General features: G+C 40.5%; 1 protein-coding gene across 1 annotated transcript in view; it reads right to left on the bottom strand.

Moving 5' to 3' along the window:
* LOC309547200 (S-adenosyl-L-methionine-dependent tRNA 4-demethylwyosine synthase TYW1-like) overlaps positions 1–16,619 on the bottom strand; it is a 287,271-nt gene that overhangs the window by 226,934 nt on the left and 43,718 nt on the right. Inside the window, exon 5 of the mRNA XM_082246996.1 lies at positions 1,526–1,720. Within this exon, the coding sequence (XP_082103122.1) occupies positions 1,526–1,720 (195 nt within the window). The remainder of the gene's footprint in view (positions 1–1,525; positions 1,721–16,619) is intronic.

Genomic DNA, 16,619 nt, shown 5'->3' with positions numbered 1-16,619 from the left:
TCCACAAGAGGGATTCCACCATCAACACTGAACGTATTGATGGGGGAAATTGCGCAATTTGCTTTCCTTAAGCCCGTGATTGAAAGAAAGGAAAAAAAATTGGTTACCGTATGGCCTGACTTATAGGATGTGAAATTTTAACAAATGTGCAAGGGATAAGAGAAATCTAATAAAAGATCAAATAATAAAAAGAACCGTTCCAAAGTAAAAGTTTGACATTGGTTTTCTATAAGCCCAAACTTACGGTTTTACATCTGCCTGGTATTCTTCTTCAAATAACTTTTTTTTAGTTTTTGATGACCTTGAAAATAAAACCAAACTGGCAGAGTTCCAAAAAATGTTTTAAAAGTTACTATAAGGAAAGCTGCTGTATTGTGTGAAAGTCTGCAAACACCCAAAGTGGTGCTTTTGGATCAAACTATTTTTGTAGAAAGTAAATTAAGAATCTTAACCACTTGCCGACCAGCCGCAGCACTTATACTGCAGCAGGTAAGCTCTGTCCCGTGAAAATGACATACCTGTACGTGGTTTCGCATGACAGCTAGTGGAGGCGCGCGCACACGCCGATTGGCCACAGGGGGAGCCAATCAGCGGGTCCAGCAGACTGTTCTGTCAGTGATGAACACAGGAATCCTGTGTTGCTCCCATTTAGGAACACAGGTCTGTGTTCATCCAGCAAGTCTATCCCCCCCCAGTTAGAAAGCACCCCCTAGGGACACATTTAACCTTTTGATTGCCCCTGGTAACCCCTTCCCTGCCAGAGTCATTAGTACAGTAACTGTATATTTTTAGCACTGATTACTGTAGTAATGTCACTGGTCCCCATAAAAATGTAAAAAAATGTCAAGTTAGGCGTCGGGTCTGCCACAGTGTCACAGTCCCGCCAATAACTGCCATTACTTGAACAAAAATAAATACATACATAAATCTTTCCCCTAATTTGTAAACGCAATACTTTTGTGCAAACCAACCAATATACGCTTTATGTTTTTTTGTTTACCAAAAATATTTAACAGAATGTATATTGGCCTAAAAAGATTAAAAAAAAAATAAAAAAATCGTGCAATTGTCAGTTAAAATAACGCAGTGCCGTATCGCAAAAAAAGGCCTGGTCATTAAGAAGGTCAAACCTTCCAGTCCAGAGGTGCTTAAAGGCTAAAATATAGCAACTCTGCATTAAGCCATTTTCCTGAATGATTTTAGGATCCATTTATAATTGATAAAAACACAATTATTCAATAGGCAGAAGTCTGCCCAGTTTATAAAGTTGAGCTGTCCATCGGATGAGACTTGCCAACCTGCATGCATGCCCAGTGGAAAAACACAAGTGGTGTAAACCCATTGTTTTAACATTACGAATGTCAGGAAATCTAAGCAGCAGAATGCTTGTAGACTGCATCAGGAGCTATTAGCATAAAAGCACCCTCAGTGCTCTGTCAGTATAGCTAGCAACATGTTAAACTGGGTGAGATATAATAAGAAAACAAAGGGGGAAAAAAAAAAAAAAAAAAAAAGAAATAATTACAGTATTGTAGTGGCTGATGTATACAGAGTTCCCAAGTCCAAATACAGCATATCGCAAACCTTTCAGGAAGGTTTTTCCAAAGCGGAAGTCATTGGAGGCTTCTTCCAGCCATTTGCAGAACCACTTGGCACTCTCAGTGGGCTGCCCATCAGTATAAGTTGCAACCAGGAAAACACAGATACTCCTGCTTGTGGTCTGCAAATATTAAAAAAAAAAAAATAAATACATTTAAAAAAAAATAAAACACACAATGTTACAATTAAAAAAAAAAATCAACAGCTAATAAGATTGTGAACCCTAGTATCATGAAATTTATACGTTTTAACTTTTAAGTCCAAATACTACATCGTAATCAACATTGAAATTGAGTCCTCAATTTCTAGAGGCTTGGTCACTATAAAATCAACCCTACTAAATGCAACTTTTTACAAATGATATTACCTAAAATGTAAAAACAAGCAAACTAGGCATAAAAAAAAAAAAAAAGAAGAAAGAAAGGTGCTAAAAATGGAGATACTCACCGTAATTTCCCCTTTCAGTTTTACTGCAACCTACAGAAGAACTAGTGACCTGTGTCCTATTGAGGGACACCGGAAGTAGAGGAGCACTGAATGGAAAAATAGCACCAAAAATGCAGGATGCATTTAGCCAAAAACTTATTTTTGAATTATAATCCATTTTTTAAATGAATGCCACTAATTGAAATGAATATGAATTTGTCAGCCATTATTGGCACCTTTAGCATAGGAAAAGCGCAGGAAAAATGTCATCTCCCTTTAAATTCTATGTATGTCTTCACAATGGTCTTTTCTACTCCTGTTGTAGTATTTAAAAATACAGAAGAAAGGAGGAAGGAAAGGCGAAAAGAAGGGCACAAAAAAAAGCACCTCCCCGTTGAAATGCATTGAAAAAGCACGCAAAAATGTACTAATAATGCACTAGTGTTTTTTGAGTCACACAACCTATGAAAAACACACCATAAGCACAAGATAACTGTGGTAAAAAAAAAAAAAAGGCAAAATCAAAATGCGTTTCCAGCGCCATTATCGGCAAGATGCCAATAACACCCTTTTCGGCCAATTGGTTTTGGCCGCCAAAGTTTTAGTGCATCTCTAACAGGAGGTCTTTACCACTGGGACATCCAAAACCAATCTAACTGAGGAGAAGGAAACCACAAACAATGACCAAAAGGGCCAGCATTAAGAATGTCCCATTGGGGGGCCCCACGTGGGGGGGGGGGGGGGGGCGGGGGAACGGGACAAAAAAAACAAACACCACCATAGCATGAAGCAGATATCCTGCAGAATGACCTGGACAAAATAACGGGGTGGGCAACAACTTAGCAAATGAGGTTTAATGTGGAGAAGTAAGGTTTTGCACTTGGGGACTAGAAACAAAAGCACAATACACATTAGGAGGGGAACCCTTGGGGGAATCAAAAATGGAGAAAGATCTGGGAGTCTTGGTTGATGATAGACTAGGCAATAGCATGCAATGTCAAGCGGCAGCTGCCAAAGCCAGCAGAATATTAGCATGCATAAAGGGGTGTATTCCAGAGATAAGATTATAAACCGTCCACTTTATAAAACTCTGGTCCAACCGCATCTGGAGTATTCTGTCCAGTTCTGGTCGCCAGTCCTCAGGAGGGATGTGTTGGAGCTGGAGAGAGTCCAGAGAAGGGCAACTAAACTGATTAGGGGATTGGAGGACCTTAATTATGAAGAGCGTCTGCAATCGCTTGATTTATTCTCCCTGGGGGGGGGGGGGGGGGGGACATGATAGCAATTTTTAAATATCTCAATGGGGATCTCAGCTTAGAAAAAAAGCTGTTCAGTCGAAGGGATTGCAGGAGGACTCGAGTGCATACAATGAGATTAGAGGAGAAGTGTTTTAACCTCAGGCAACGTGGGGGGGTGCTTTACTGTTAGGGCTACAAGATTGTGGAATTCTCTACCACAAGAGGTGGTTTCTGCGGGTAGTATGGTGGCTTTCAAAAGACTCTTAGACGTACATCTCAGGATCAGAACATTCAGGGCTATGTGAGATGATTACAGCCACACACACCTACACAGGTTGAACTGGATGGACTATTGTCTTTATGCAACCTCACCTACTATGCAACTATGCAACTATGTATATAGACCATAACCATGAAAAGCTTGTTGGCCTGATCCAACAAACAGAAAAAGGGTAGAACATAAAATGAATAAATTGAATAAATGTCTTAACAGAGAAGACTCACAACCTACATAGTAATCAACAAGAAGAGCCCCCCCCTTCAAAAACTGGGACTGGACTGAGAAATCTAAAAATCATGTCCTGGTAGAAGGAAGGCTACAATCTGGCTACGGAAACATTGAGTAGTTCCCTCAATGACTATTAAAATGTAGTAATACTCTAAAAAAAAAAAAAAAAAAAAAAAAAAAAAAAGCTATAGATGGATCAAAATTCTGCCAGCTCAGCAGGGACCGAACGAAATGCGATCCATGCGTGGCCAATGCAGTTGATTAAAAGTCGATCTACCCATCAACTTCTGGTAAATCACCCTTCAATCGCCCCGACGGATAAAAGTCGCTCGGTCGGCAGCTGTAGCGTTGGTCTGTGTATTCGGATACTGTCAAAATATAATAGGGAGGATGTTCCCATTTGTGGATGGGGGAAATCAGTTTAGTTGGGTTAATGAGAAACTGAACCATGTATGGCCAGCTTAAGGGAATGGAAAGGTTTTCCAAACTCATTGACTGGTGAAAAAGCCCTTTAAAAATAGGGCAAAGCACCATGGGGAAAAAAAATATAAATAAAATTATGTTTGACTGCAACATTTTCTGTACTTCTCAGCAACCACCATCCTTTTCTTTTTCTATGGCATGTTGGCGCACTTAAGAGGCAGCGATTGCTGCTTTAGGGGGTGGGTTGGAAACCGACTGTTCCGTCACAAAATTATAGTACGGTAGCTAAAAGCAGTGATTTCCGAATTAGACATAGGCATCAAAGCTAAATCTTCACATTACCACTAGCAAAAAAATGTGTCCGTTCTAGTACAGGCAAGGTTGGGATGGTGTCAAGTGCAGTGGTGAGAATGAGGGTGGAATAGCAGTTAGGCATGATGGGTACCAGAAAAGGGGCGCATGCAGGCGTGGTCATAAAAAGCAAGTGGGGGACAGGGGGAAAGAAATCCATGTACAGGCACAGGGGTGGGAGCTGCTCGGTTGCGATAAGGGTAGAAGAAACAGGCAGGGTGGGGAGAGGCTTAAGGGCACAGGAGACAAGCAGCACGGTGGTGGTGGGTTTAAAAGGCTTGTAGGTTCAGTGATAGGGGGGGGGGGGGTGTGCAGGCATGGTGGCTGGAGTGGAGGGCATGCACAGGTGAGAAAACAGCCATGCAGATGAGATAGTGGGAACAGGAGGGAAGGCCTTGTTTACACTTGTGTAGATCCACCAAATGAGTTTAAGGTGTGTCTGAAGTAGATTTATTACAAGACTTTAAATTTATGGTACCAACATCCCTATACATGGATACAAGTAAAACTCTGCATTACCAGAGTTCTCGTCAAGGCGAGAAAAGGGAGGAGGGTTTGGTTATACCAATTAGGGTGGGACTTTACCGGTACCAAATAAGTAGAGAAAGAAAAAGGGGGTTATAAAATGTTAAAGCTTTATTCAAAACATTAAAAAAATCATCTTGTGATAAGACTGTATGTTTCACATGTTTCTATGTACTACAATATTCAAAGACCACATATATACATAGACAATGGAATCTATCACATAAATAGATATACATATACATCTAAGACCATATAGCATCAATTGGCTGATAGTTGCTCAAAGTGAATATGCCATAGGTTCATCCACTCTGGCAGTATTCAACGCCCAACATGTTTCGCCGGAGGCTTCTTCAGGGGCATAGAGTACACTATAATAATGGTCAAGTTGCTGTATGAAACATAGGACAAAAAGAGTACTGTTAGAAAACATGTGTATTCACATATATATCGTGGTGCATGCCAGATACCGTGCGGGTCCCTAGGGAAATGGAAACCCTTCTACTGCTGAGAGAGCCCCAACCACCAGAGGGTCCACCAGGACAGTGCGCACATGCAGGGGCAACCGGGGGCGCAGAGACATGCCGGGGGGGGGGGGGGTGCGCGGGTATTGGTATAAAAAGGTAAAGATGTATAGTAGATAATATATGGTATTCAAAAAATGCATGCACCATGCAAATCAACCAAAAGGCAAAAAATACCTTAATGGGGGTTTAGTAAAGTAATATCTTCGTATATGATATATTCGAAATGTTCTAGCATATTTGGTAAAAGAGAACGTGGGGAGGGCAGCTGCGAATCGCCTGCTGAACAAGTAGCATTTCTGCAAGGCAATATATAAGAGTAGAATATGAAGCCATAGTCAATCGATAGTCGAGGCTATCAGATCCAGTTTGATTAGCATATGGATCATAAAGGCTGCTTTATATATTAAATAACCAGGAGGGAGAAACAATAGAACCATAAAACCAAAAAAAAAAAAAAAAAAAGGGGGGTATAGGAAGAAAAGTTGCATGTATATATACCTGCAGAGAGTTGTATGTTGCTACAGCTGGTCTAGCAATGTGACACGCCGTGTGCACAAGCAGGATAAAAGTGGCCAGCACCAAGCCTCCAAATGGTCCGGACCTCCAGACCGGAGGAAAGTAGGCTATAGGGAGATAAAGCAAGAGCAACAGTGCTCTGCGTTACACCTAGGCAACATGTACATTGCCAGAAATTGAAGGGTATGCAGCGGTACTCACCAATATGGGCTGTATGTCTCACATCCCCACGAACTGGCGCCATAATGAGTGGCGTCAGTTTAAATATCTGCTCCAACCCGACCGCGTACTTCCGGGGAAGTGACGCCCGGTCTCAAACTGCGCCAAGGTAGCGGCGCATGCGCAGTGCTAAAAATTGGAAACAGGGGATGCCCGAGTTCCTACAGCCGCAGGGGAGCCGGTGACACCAAAAAGGTATCCGCAGCTCTCCTGTGAAGAGACCGCACACCCGTCCCCCACCAGATGGCGCCCCTCAGTCCCAAACCATGGCACATCCGCCCCAGGTGTCGCCCCCCCACACAGTTGGCCGGAACTACCCCAGCAGCATAGGACCGGCACAGCACCGGCATGCATTCCACGATACCAAAAACATACACCATTGCACAGCTAACAATATATTGGCATAGGCATAAGCCCTACCATAAATATGCTGGTAATTCTTAGATATTGGACAAACATAATGCATGGAGAGATCTAAATATAATAAACATAATAACAAAAAACATAAGTTAATACACTAAAAAAACAATTGTTAGAAAGGAAATATAGCAACACAGAGGTATGCATAAATTAATTATCTAAAGATCAGACCAATACTGGATTCTGATCGCCGTTGTGGTTGCACCTGTGTATGAACATATGCAGGTGGGCTGGGGAGTATGCCAATATAGGTCCGTGGAGTCACGGTCTCAAACTGCATGCGCAGTTTGAGACCGGGCCCGGCCGACGTCACTTCCCCGGAAGTACGCGGTCGGGTTGGAGCGGATATTTAAACTGACGCCACTCATGGAGCCAGTTCGTGGGGATGTGAGACATACAGCCCATATTGGTGAGTACCGCTGCATACCCTTCAATTTCTGGCAATGTACATGTTGCCTAGGTGTAACGCAGAGCACTATTGCTCTTGCTTTATCTCCCTATAGCCTACTTTCCTCCAGTCTGGAGGTCCGGACCATTCGGAGGCTTGGTGCTGGCCACTTTTATCCTGCTTGTGCACACGGCATGTCACATTGCTAGACCAGCTGTAGCAACATACAACTCTCTGCAGGTATATATACATGCAACTTTTCTTCCTATACCCCCTTTTTTTTTGGTTTTATGGTTCTATTGTTTCTCCCTCCTGGTTATTAATATATAAAGCAGCCTTTATGATCCATATGCTAATCAAACTGGATCTGATAGCCTCGACTATTGATTATTGACTATGGCTTCATATTCTACTCTTATATATTTCCTTGCAGAAATGCTACTTGTTCAGCAGGCGATTCGCAGCTGCCCTCCCCACGTTCTCTTTTACCAAATATGCTAGAACATTTCGAATATATCATATACGAAGATATTACTTTACTAAACCCCCATTAAGGTATTTTTTGCCTTTTGGTTAATTTGCATGTTGCATGCATTTTTTGAATACCATATATTATCTACTATACATCTTTACCTTTTATACCAATACCCGCTCCAGTCCCCCCCCCCCAGCATGTCTCTGCAACCCCGGTTGCCCCTGCATGTGCGCACTGTCCTGGTGGACCCTCTGGTGGTTGGGGCTCTCTCAGCAGTAGAAGGGTTTCCATTTCCCTAGGGACCCGCACGGTATCTGGCATGCACCACAATATATATGTGAATACACATGTTTTCTAACAGTACTCTTTTTGTCCTATGTTTCATACAGCAACTTGACCATTATTATAGTGTACTCTATGCCCCTGAAGAAGCCTCCGGCGAAACATGTTGGGCGTTGAATACTGCCAGAGTGGATGAACCTATGGCATATTCACTTTGAGCAACTATCAGCCAATTGATGCTATATGGTCTTAGATGTATATGTATATGTATATCTATTTATGTGATAGATTCCATTGTCTATGTATATATGTGGTCTTTGTATGTTTCACATGTTTCTATGTACTACAATATTCATCAAAGTCTTATCGCAAGATGAATTTTTTAATGTTTTGAATAAAGCTTTAACATTTTATAACCCCCTTTTCTTTCTCTACTTATTTGGTACCGGTAAAGTCCCACCCAAATTGGTATAACCCAAACCCTCCTCCTTTTCTCGCCTTGACGAGAACTCTGGTAATGCAGAGTTTCACTTGTATTGTGTAGATCCACGTTAAGTCACTCTTCAGAGGGCATTTGTCCGGGAGGTGAGGAGGCATTATATTGCATCCTCACCACCTGTTTTAACCCTTTAAACCCTGCACCAGGGTGGTGTAAGTGTTTCAGTTGTGGGGCGCCCCCCAATTTAGTTGAAAAAAGGTCATGTATGCATCTTTTTAATACTGAGCTGGTCACATTTCTTCCCTTATTTCAGGTTATTTGTTATTTTGTGTACACCTTATGGGATCATGGGACAAAAAAGTTAACACTATTTGGATGTTCAACAAGCACAGGAAACTAGGACCACACTATAAGCACTGGACAAAAGTATAGGATTGCAATCACGCATGCTTGCTCATGCCAGCATGCAAGCCAATTATCCAATACTATGTTTGTGGTCCAACTCTGCTGTTTTTATTCTGTAAATCTGCACATGAATTTCAATGTAAGGCAGGTAAACTATCATGATTACAGTGACACCATTTTTTTTTTTTTTTTTTAAACAAACATGTCAAAAAACTCAGGGCTGGCCCTAGCATCGGTCCCGCTGGGTCTATTGGACCCAGGTAGCACTTTGAGAAGGGCGGCAAATTGAATCGCAAGATATTTTTTCCAGCACTTGTGTCAGTTTGAGGCGCGTTCCTGGCGGCATTTCCCCATCTTTTCCTGTCGCCCGTATTGCAAACTGATAAATATGAGGCAGAGCGTCTCCTCCGGTGAACGTCTCATGTAATCGTGGCGCAATGACCTCAGACATCAGCGCACTCCATCTCAAGCAGGGCAGGCTAGATCTAGGTGGTGGGCACGGCAGACAGCGGAGTGACAGGAGGACTGAGAACAAATGGGTGTTTGGTGGCGGGTCCAGTGGTGAGGCATGGAAGAACAGTATATGTAATATTTTCTTTCTAAAAGGTTATATTTATATAAAATAATGAATGTGGGGGCCTTTTGTTGGGCGTAATTTTTTTTTTTTGGGGGGGGGGGGCAGCATTTCATTCTTGGACCAAGGCAGCACAATGTCTTGGGCCAGCCCTGGTTATACTCAACTACTATGTGCAGTGATTTTGTACAAAGCAGCCCCCAATAGCAAGCCGCTTACGACACAAACCTGTGGCTCGGCCCCACCCCGCTTTCTGCTCACTGGCTGTGATTAAGAGTAGTAGGAGCCCAATGGCTCCCGCTGCTGTCTCAGTCAATGAGAAATGACGAGACTGGGGAGAATCTCAGCTCTTCTGCACATTGCTGGATAGACAGGGAGCTCAGGTGAGGATTAGGGGAGGCTGGGGGGGGAGCCGCTGCATAAATGTTTTTTACCTTCATGGATAGAATGCATGAAGGTAAGAAACCTTAAACCTTCACAACCCCTTTAAATAAAAGCAAAAGGACAAAACACATGAGCAAAGAGCAGTAATCAAGGACAACCATTTCACACATCACTTAACTGAGCAGACTGTATAAATCTGCAGTCTGAATGGTTGCTATACATTACCACATATGTAAAGATATTGTATTTTTTCAATTCATAATCCTGGATGTTTTAAGCCCAAAAGAACATATCAGGAGGTCACAAACCATTAAAGCCCATTACCTGAAAAAAAAAAAATGGAAAGGGGAGGATTGCTGGAGTAGAGACCATCCACAATTACCATATTTAATCACGGATGGAGAGGCCTTCTATAGTGACAAAGTCACCTTAGGCCATAAACAATGTTACTGCCAATTTGCCATTACATTTACTAGCACTGCTGGCAGTTTGGGAAACTTCTTAAAAAATTAAAAAAGCAAAAAAAAAAAAAAAAAAAAAAAAACTTAATCAATTTGCCTCGGGGCAGTTGAAAAGTGGTCAACTGTAAAAAAAAATAAAAATAAAAACACACACACACACACACACACACACACACACACACACACACACACACACACACACATTATACATACAAAGTGCTCAAAAAAATTCAAGGAACACTTTTTAAATCAGAGTAAAGCATCAAGTCAATTAAACTCTTGTGATATTGATCTGGTCAGTTTATTAGCAGAGGGGGTTGGTAATTTAATTAACACCAAAGCAGCTGAAACTGATTAACAGGTGCACTAGATAGGCAACAATTAGACAAACTCCAAAATAGGAATCGTTTTACAGGTGGAGGCCATTGACCATTTTTTTCTCCTACTTCTCTTGACGTTTTTTTTCACTAGTTTAGCATTTAGTTATGGTCAGTGTCACTACTGGTAATATGAGGGGATAAGTGGGCCCTATAGATATTGCACAGGCAGACCAAGTCCTCCAGGATGGCACATTAATACAGGTCATTGCCATAAGAATTGCGGCGTCTCTCAGCACATTCTCAAGAGAATAGAGGAGATTCCAGGAGCCAGGCAGTTACTCTAGGAGAGTTGGACAGGGCCATAAAATGTCCTTATCCAAATCGGCAGGACCAGTGTCTACTCCTTTGTGCAATGAGGAACAGGAGCAGCACTGCCAGAGCCCTACAAAATTACCTCCAGCAGGCCACTGGTGTGAAAGTCTCTTACCAAACAATCAGAAACAGACTTCATGGGTGGCCTGAGGACCAGACGTCCTCTAGCAGGCCCTGTTCTCACTGCCTGGCACCATGGAGCTAAACTCGCATTTGCCATTGAACACCAGAATTGGCAGGTGCGCCACTTGCGCCCTGTGCTTTTCACAGATGAGAGCAAGTTCATCCTGAGCACATGTGACAGACGTGAAAGGGTCTGGAAAAGCCATGGAGAACATTATGCTGCCTGTAACATCTTTCAGCATGACCGGTTTTGGTGGTGGGCCAGTGAAGATCTGGGGAGGTGAAACCATGGAGGGATGCACAGACCTCCACAGGTGACAATGGCCCCCTGACTGCCATTAGGTATCGGGATAAAATCCTTGGACCCATTGTTGTACCCTACTCTGGTTCAGTGGGTCCTGGGTCCTCCTGGTGCATGGCAATGCCCGGCTTCAAGTGGCAAGGGTATCTAGCCAGTTCATAAGGGATTTATACCATTGAATGGCCCCTACACTTGCCTGACCTAAATCCAACAGAACACGTCTGGGACATTAGGTTTCAGTCCATCCGACACCGCCAGGTTGCACCAAAGTCTGTTCAGGAGCTCAGCGATGACCTGGTCCAGATCTGGGAGGAAATAGCCCAAGACACCATCAGTCGACTTAAAAGCATGCCCCAACATTGTCAGACATTCATACCAGCACGTGGGGCCAAACAAACTACTGAATACCATTTTGAGTTGCTGGAATGAAATTTCAGCAAAATGGACCAGCCTGCTGCATCATTTTCACTTTATTTTGAAAGGATCTTTAAATTCAGCCCTCTGTAGGTTGATCATTTTCTTTTCCATAAAACGATGTGGCATTTTTTCCTTTCCCAACACATCAAGTCCATATCTATATATTTTTATTTGTTTTTTTTTCCCTTCAGATCCTCCGTTCTTTGCCATGAGGTGCCATGTTGAACTTCCAGTGACCAGTAATGCCCCATACACACGTGCAGATTATCTGCAGACTTTTGTCTGCAGACTTACCAAAACCATACAATATGAGGTCAAACCTAAACACTTTCAATTTGTATGCAATCCGGCAGGCCCTTGCACTACATAGAAAAGGTAAGTCTGCAGACAAAAGTCTGCAGATAATCTGCACGTGTGTACGGGGCATAAGAGAGCGATGATACCAAATTTATCAATTGAACAAACACGGAGTCACTGCTCAAGGTGGTGTAATTGCCTGATGACTCACACAGGTGCATGCCCCGGCTCGCCTCCGTGAAAACTTGATAAAAGAAAAAAGGAATTGGCAGCACTCCAGGTTGAGTCAAAATCCAGGTTTATTGACTGGACATCCAAATATGACAATCGTGACAAGGTAGACGCGTTTCACACACTGACTGTGTGCTTAATCATTACAAAGAAAAATGGATATAACATCTCAATATATACACACACAAAAATTCAATCATCAATTAAAAAAACAGGTGATACAAATAAGGGGTAAACCATTTTCCTAATTACCGAGGACACTGATAGACCCATAAAACATCTATGTGACACAATTGTGTATGAAAAAATATATAAGTGCAAAAAAATCTGATAAAATCTAAATATGTATAAACTATATGTGAAAATTAAATGTATTGTGATTAAAGATATGGATAAAATTACCATTGTTTAATAATATGTGTCAATTATAAAATGAGAATAAAAGCTCAAAAAAAATGCACAAAAAATATACAAAAATGCAAGGAATAGTGAATATATATTGATATCTGTATAATCCGATTATGTAAATATAAAACTATGAAATAGTTTGTTATTAAATTTTAGAAATGTTTTTTGTCAAATATATAAATCTATTCGTGCATATTAGTTGTATGGGTCAGAAGAAAATCGATCGTATGACATACACAGACCAAACGATATATGTACAATAAAAACAATTTTGAACAATATCGTTTTTTAAAACAAAATAAACACATATGATCCTGTGTATATATGCATCAACCGGTCACCCATAAAAACAAACAATTACAATCATATCGGGGTGACCGGAGAGAGATATATAGTTCGAGGAGATCAAGACTACATACATCAGATTATAACAGATACTGAACAAGATAGAGGATCCATACATGGTAAGATCTAATTGTAGAGAATCCATGATTGGAAGGATATATGGAGGGATAGGGGATCCATACATGGTAAGATCTGATTGTAGAGAATCCATAATTGGAAGGATATATGGAGGAATATAGGCCTGGAAGATGAACAACTACACAGAGTATATTTGATATTATGCAGGATGATGGCCAAACATTTAAGCTCATTATATAAATAGAATATAAAGTATATGTAATAATATAAACTCTGCAGTGTTGGCCATATCATGCTATAACTTAGGGACGGACGTCGAGATCTAGTCAGAGTTCAAAGGATCCGAGGGACAAAGCTAAATACACCAGACTACAACACTAGATATCGTGCAAGACAGGGGGTCCACACGATAAAAGGCATTCCGGTTGGACAATTTATACGTGTTAGACGGATATGTAAAAATGATGCCGACTTTGACAGAGAAGCCTCCTCCCTTTTTCATAGGTTTTTAGACAGAGGCTACCCAAAGTGGATGATCAATAGGGCTTGGAATATAGCGAAAAACAAAAATAGATCAGATCTTATAGGGTTAAAAAGATCACACAGCAGGAGCATGCACCAAACCAAACACCTTTTCTACCCCATACAGTTCTGAATTTAGAGAAATTCGGGACATTATTAATCGACACCTCCCTATGTTAGGTACCGATGAAACCTGTGCAAAATTACTTAAGGGAGGCATTAATGTAGTCCCAAGACGTGCCCCTACCCTTGGCCAATCACTCTCCCCTAGTTTTTTTCGTAGAAATACTCAAAAAACCCCTACTTGGCTACATTTTAAAGGGAACTATAGATGTGGCAGTACTGGATGCCCATGTTGTAGCCACATACTCAGGAGAGACCAATTTGTCTCCACATGTACAGGCAAACGATATAACATAAGTGAATTCTTTAACTGTAAAACCAACTATGTCATATATTTGTTAACATGTAAAATCTGCCTTGTACAATATGTGGGTAGAACGATTAGGCGACTACGAGATCGCTTCAATGAACACCTATATAGAGTCAATAAAAAATCAAAAACGAATGTAGCCAAACACTTTAACTTGTGCCACAATGGAGACACCACAGCTATGAACATACAAGTTATTGAAAAAATTAAAACACCACCACGGGGGGTGACATATTTCGGCTTCTATGCAAGAGAGAGGTCTTTTGGATCTTCCACTTGCGAACTAGGTTGCCACAAGGCATGAACTTTGAATGGGATGTAACCCATTTTTATGAATAGGTGCCTTCTTACATCTCCAAACATCAGCTACATGTGTGCATATCCAAAAGATAATGATCCATAGCGACCTATATCTAGGAAGTCAGTATTCTGTATCCTTATGTACAATAAACCGATGATTTACCATTATAATCTCTTTTGTTCATACATCAGGAGATGTCGGCGATCATTGACATGATTCATTTGGATCTGCACACATGGCACAATGGGTCGGGCCAAACCATAATTTCCTTATTTGTAGATACAACATCCATTAGGTCTTGTGGAAACATATATCTTCATGATATTATATATAATTTCTGGCCCTATTCGCAGACTACGTATGTGTGTCCGGTATGTTATATAGAAAATGGTTCATATGGATATTCACAAATATTGAGGGTATTTTTCTCCTTCGCATAAAATGGATTTAAACCATTTATGATTGGAATCCTCCATATCCAGTGTCCGTCCAATGTAACACATTGGAGAATTCATCTCCAGTGTTGTTACAGTTCCCATGTCAATCTGCTAATAGTGTTGATACGATACAACAATAAATATACTGTATACTATATGATTTATTTCACACATTGCTTGGGATTGGATGTTGACATCGGGTAACAAATCCAGATACATAATTGCCTCCAAACTTGTTGCATTTCCACATTCAATTACAACAGGAATTGCCCATATACATAGCCGCATGTTTTTTCACAATTGGGGGCCAGGATCTCTGGATCTTTTGAGTAACTGATCCTTTGTTCCTCAGATCCCTTGAATTCTGGCTGGATCTCGATATCCATTCCTGGGAGTTCATAGCATGACGTGGCCAACACTAAAGAGTTCATATTATATTACTTTCACTTTACATTTTATTTATATAATGAGCTTAGAGGTTGGGCCATCATCCTACATAATATTAACGATAATTTGCATAGTTAATTATCTCCCATATTTATGTCATTTTATGTGCGGATTCTGCGCAGTTGGATCTTACCATGTATGGACCCCCTGTCTTGCACGATATCTAGTGTTGTAGTCTGGTGTATTTAGCTTTGTCCCTCGGATCCTTTGAACTCTGACTAGATCTCGACGTCCGTCCCTAAGAGTTATAGCATGATATGGCCAACACTGCAGAGTTTATATTATTACATATACTTTATATTCTATTTATATAATGAGCTTAAATGTTTGGCCATCATCCTGCATAATATCAAATATACTCTGTGTAGTTGTTCATCTTCCAGGCCTATATTCCTCCATATATCCTTCCAATTATGGATTCTCTACAATCAGATCTTACCATGTGTGGATCCCTTATCCTTCCAATTATGGATTCTTTACAATTAGATCTTACCATGTATGGATCCCCTATCCCTCCATATATCCTTCCAATCATGGATTCTCTACAATTAGATCTTACCATGTATGGATCCTCTATCTTGTTCAGTATCTAATGTTATAATCTGATGTATGTAGTCTTGATCTCCTCGAACTATATATCTCTCTCCGGTCACCCCGATATGATTGTAATTGTTTTTATGGGTGACCGGTTGATGCATATATACACACAGGATCATATGTGTTTATTTTGTTTTAAAAACGATATTGTTCAAAATTGTTTTTATTGTACATATATCGTTTGGTCTGTGTATGTCATACGATCGATTTTCTTCTGACCCATACAACTAATATGCACGAATAGATTTATATATTTGACAAAAAACATTTAAATTTAATAACAAACTATTTCATAGTTTTATATTTACATAATCGGATTATACAGATATCAATATATATTCACTATTCCTTGTATTTTTGTATATTTTTTGTGCATTTTTTTTGAGCTTTTATTCTCATTTTATAATTGACACATATTAAACAATGGTAATTTTATCCATATCTTCAATCACAATACATTTAATTTTCACATATATAGTTTATACATATTTAGATTTTATCAGATTTTTTTGCACTTATATATTTTTTCATACACAATTGTGTCACAGCATTCACATTTGATTTTTCACTGGTTTCACATAGATGTTTTATGGGTCTATCAGTGTCCTCGGTAATTAGGAAAATGGTTTACCCCTTATTTGTATCACCTGTTTTTTAATTGATGATTGAATTTTTGTGTGTGTATATATTGAGATGTTATATCCATTTTTCTTTGTAATGATTAAGCACACAGTCAGTGTGTGAAACGAGTCTACCTTGTCACGATTGTCATATTTGGATGTCCAGTCAATAAACCTGGATTTTGACTCAACCTGGAGTGCTGCCAATTC

This window comes from Pelophylax lessonae (assembly GCF_965119305.1).
Source record: "Pelophylax lessonae genome assembly, chromosome: 2".
Classification (NCBI taxonomy): Eukaryota; Metazoa; Chordata; class Amphibia; order Anura; family Ranidae; genus Pelophylax; species Pelophylax lessonae.
The sequence above is the reverse complement of the archived record's forward strand: the minus strand, read 5'-3'. Positions and strand labels throughout refer to the sequence as shown.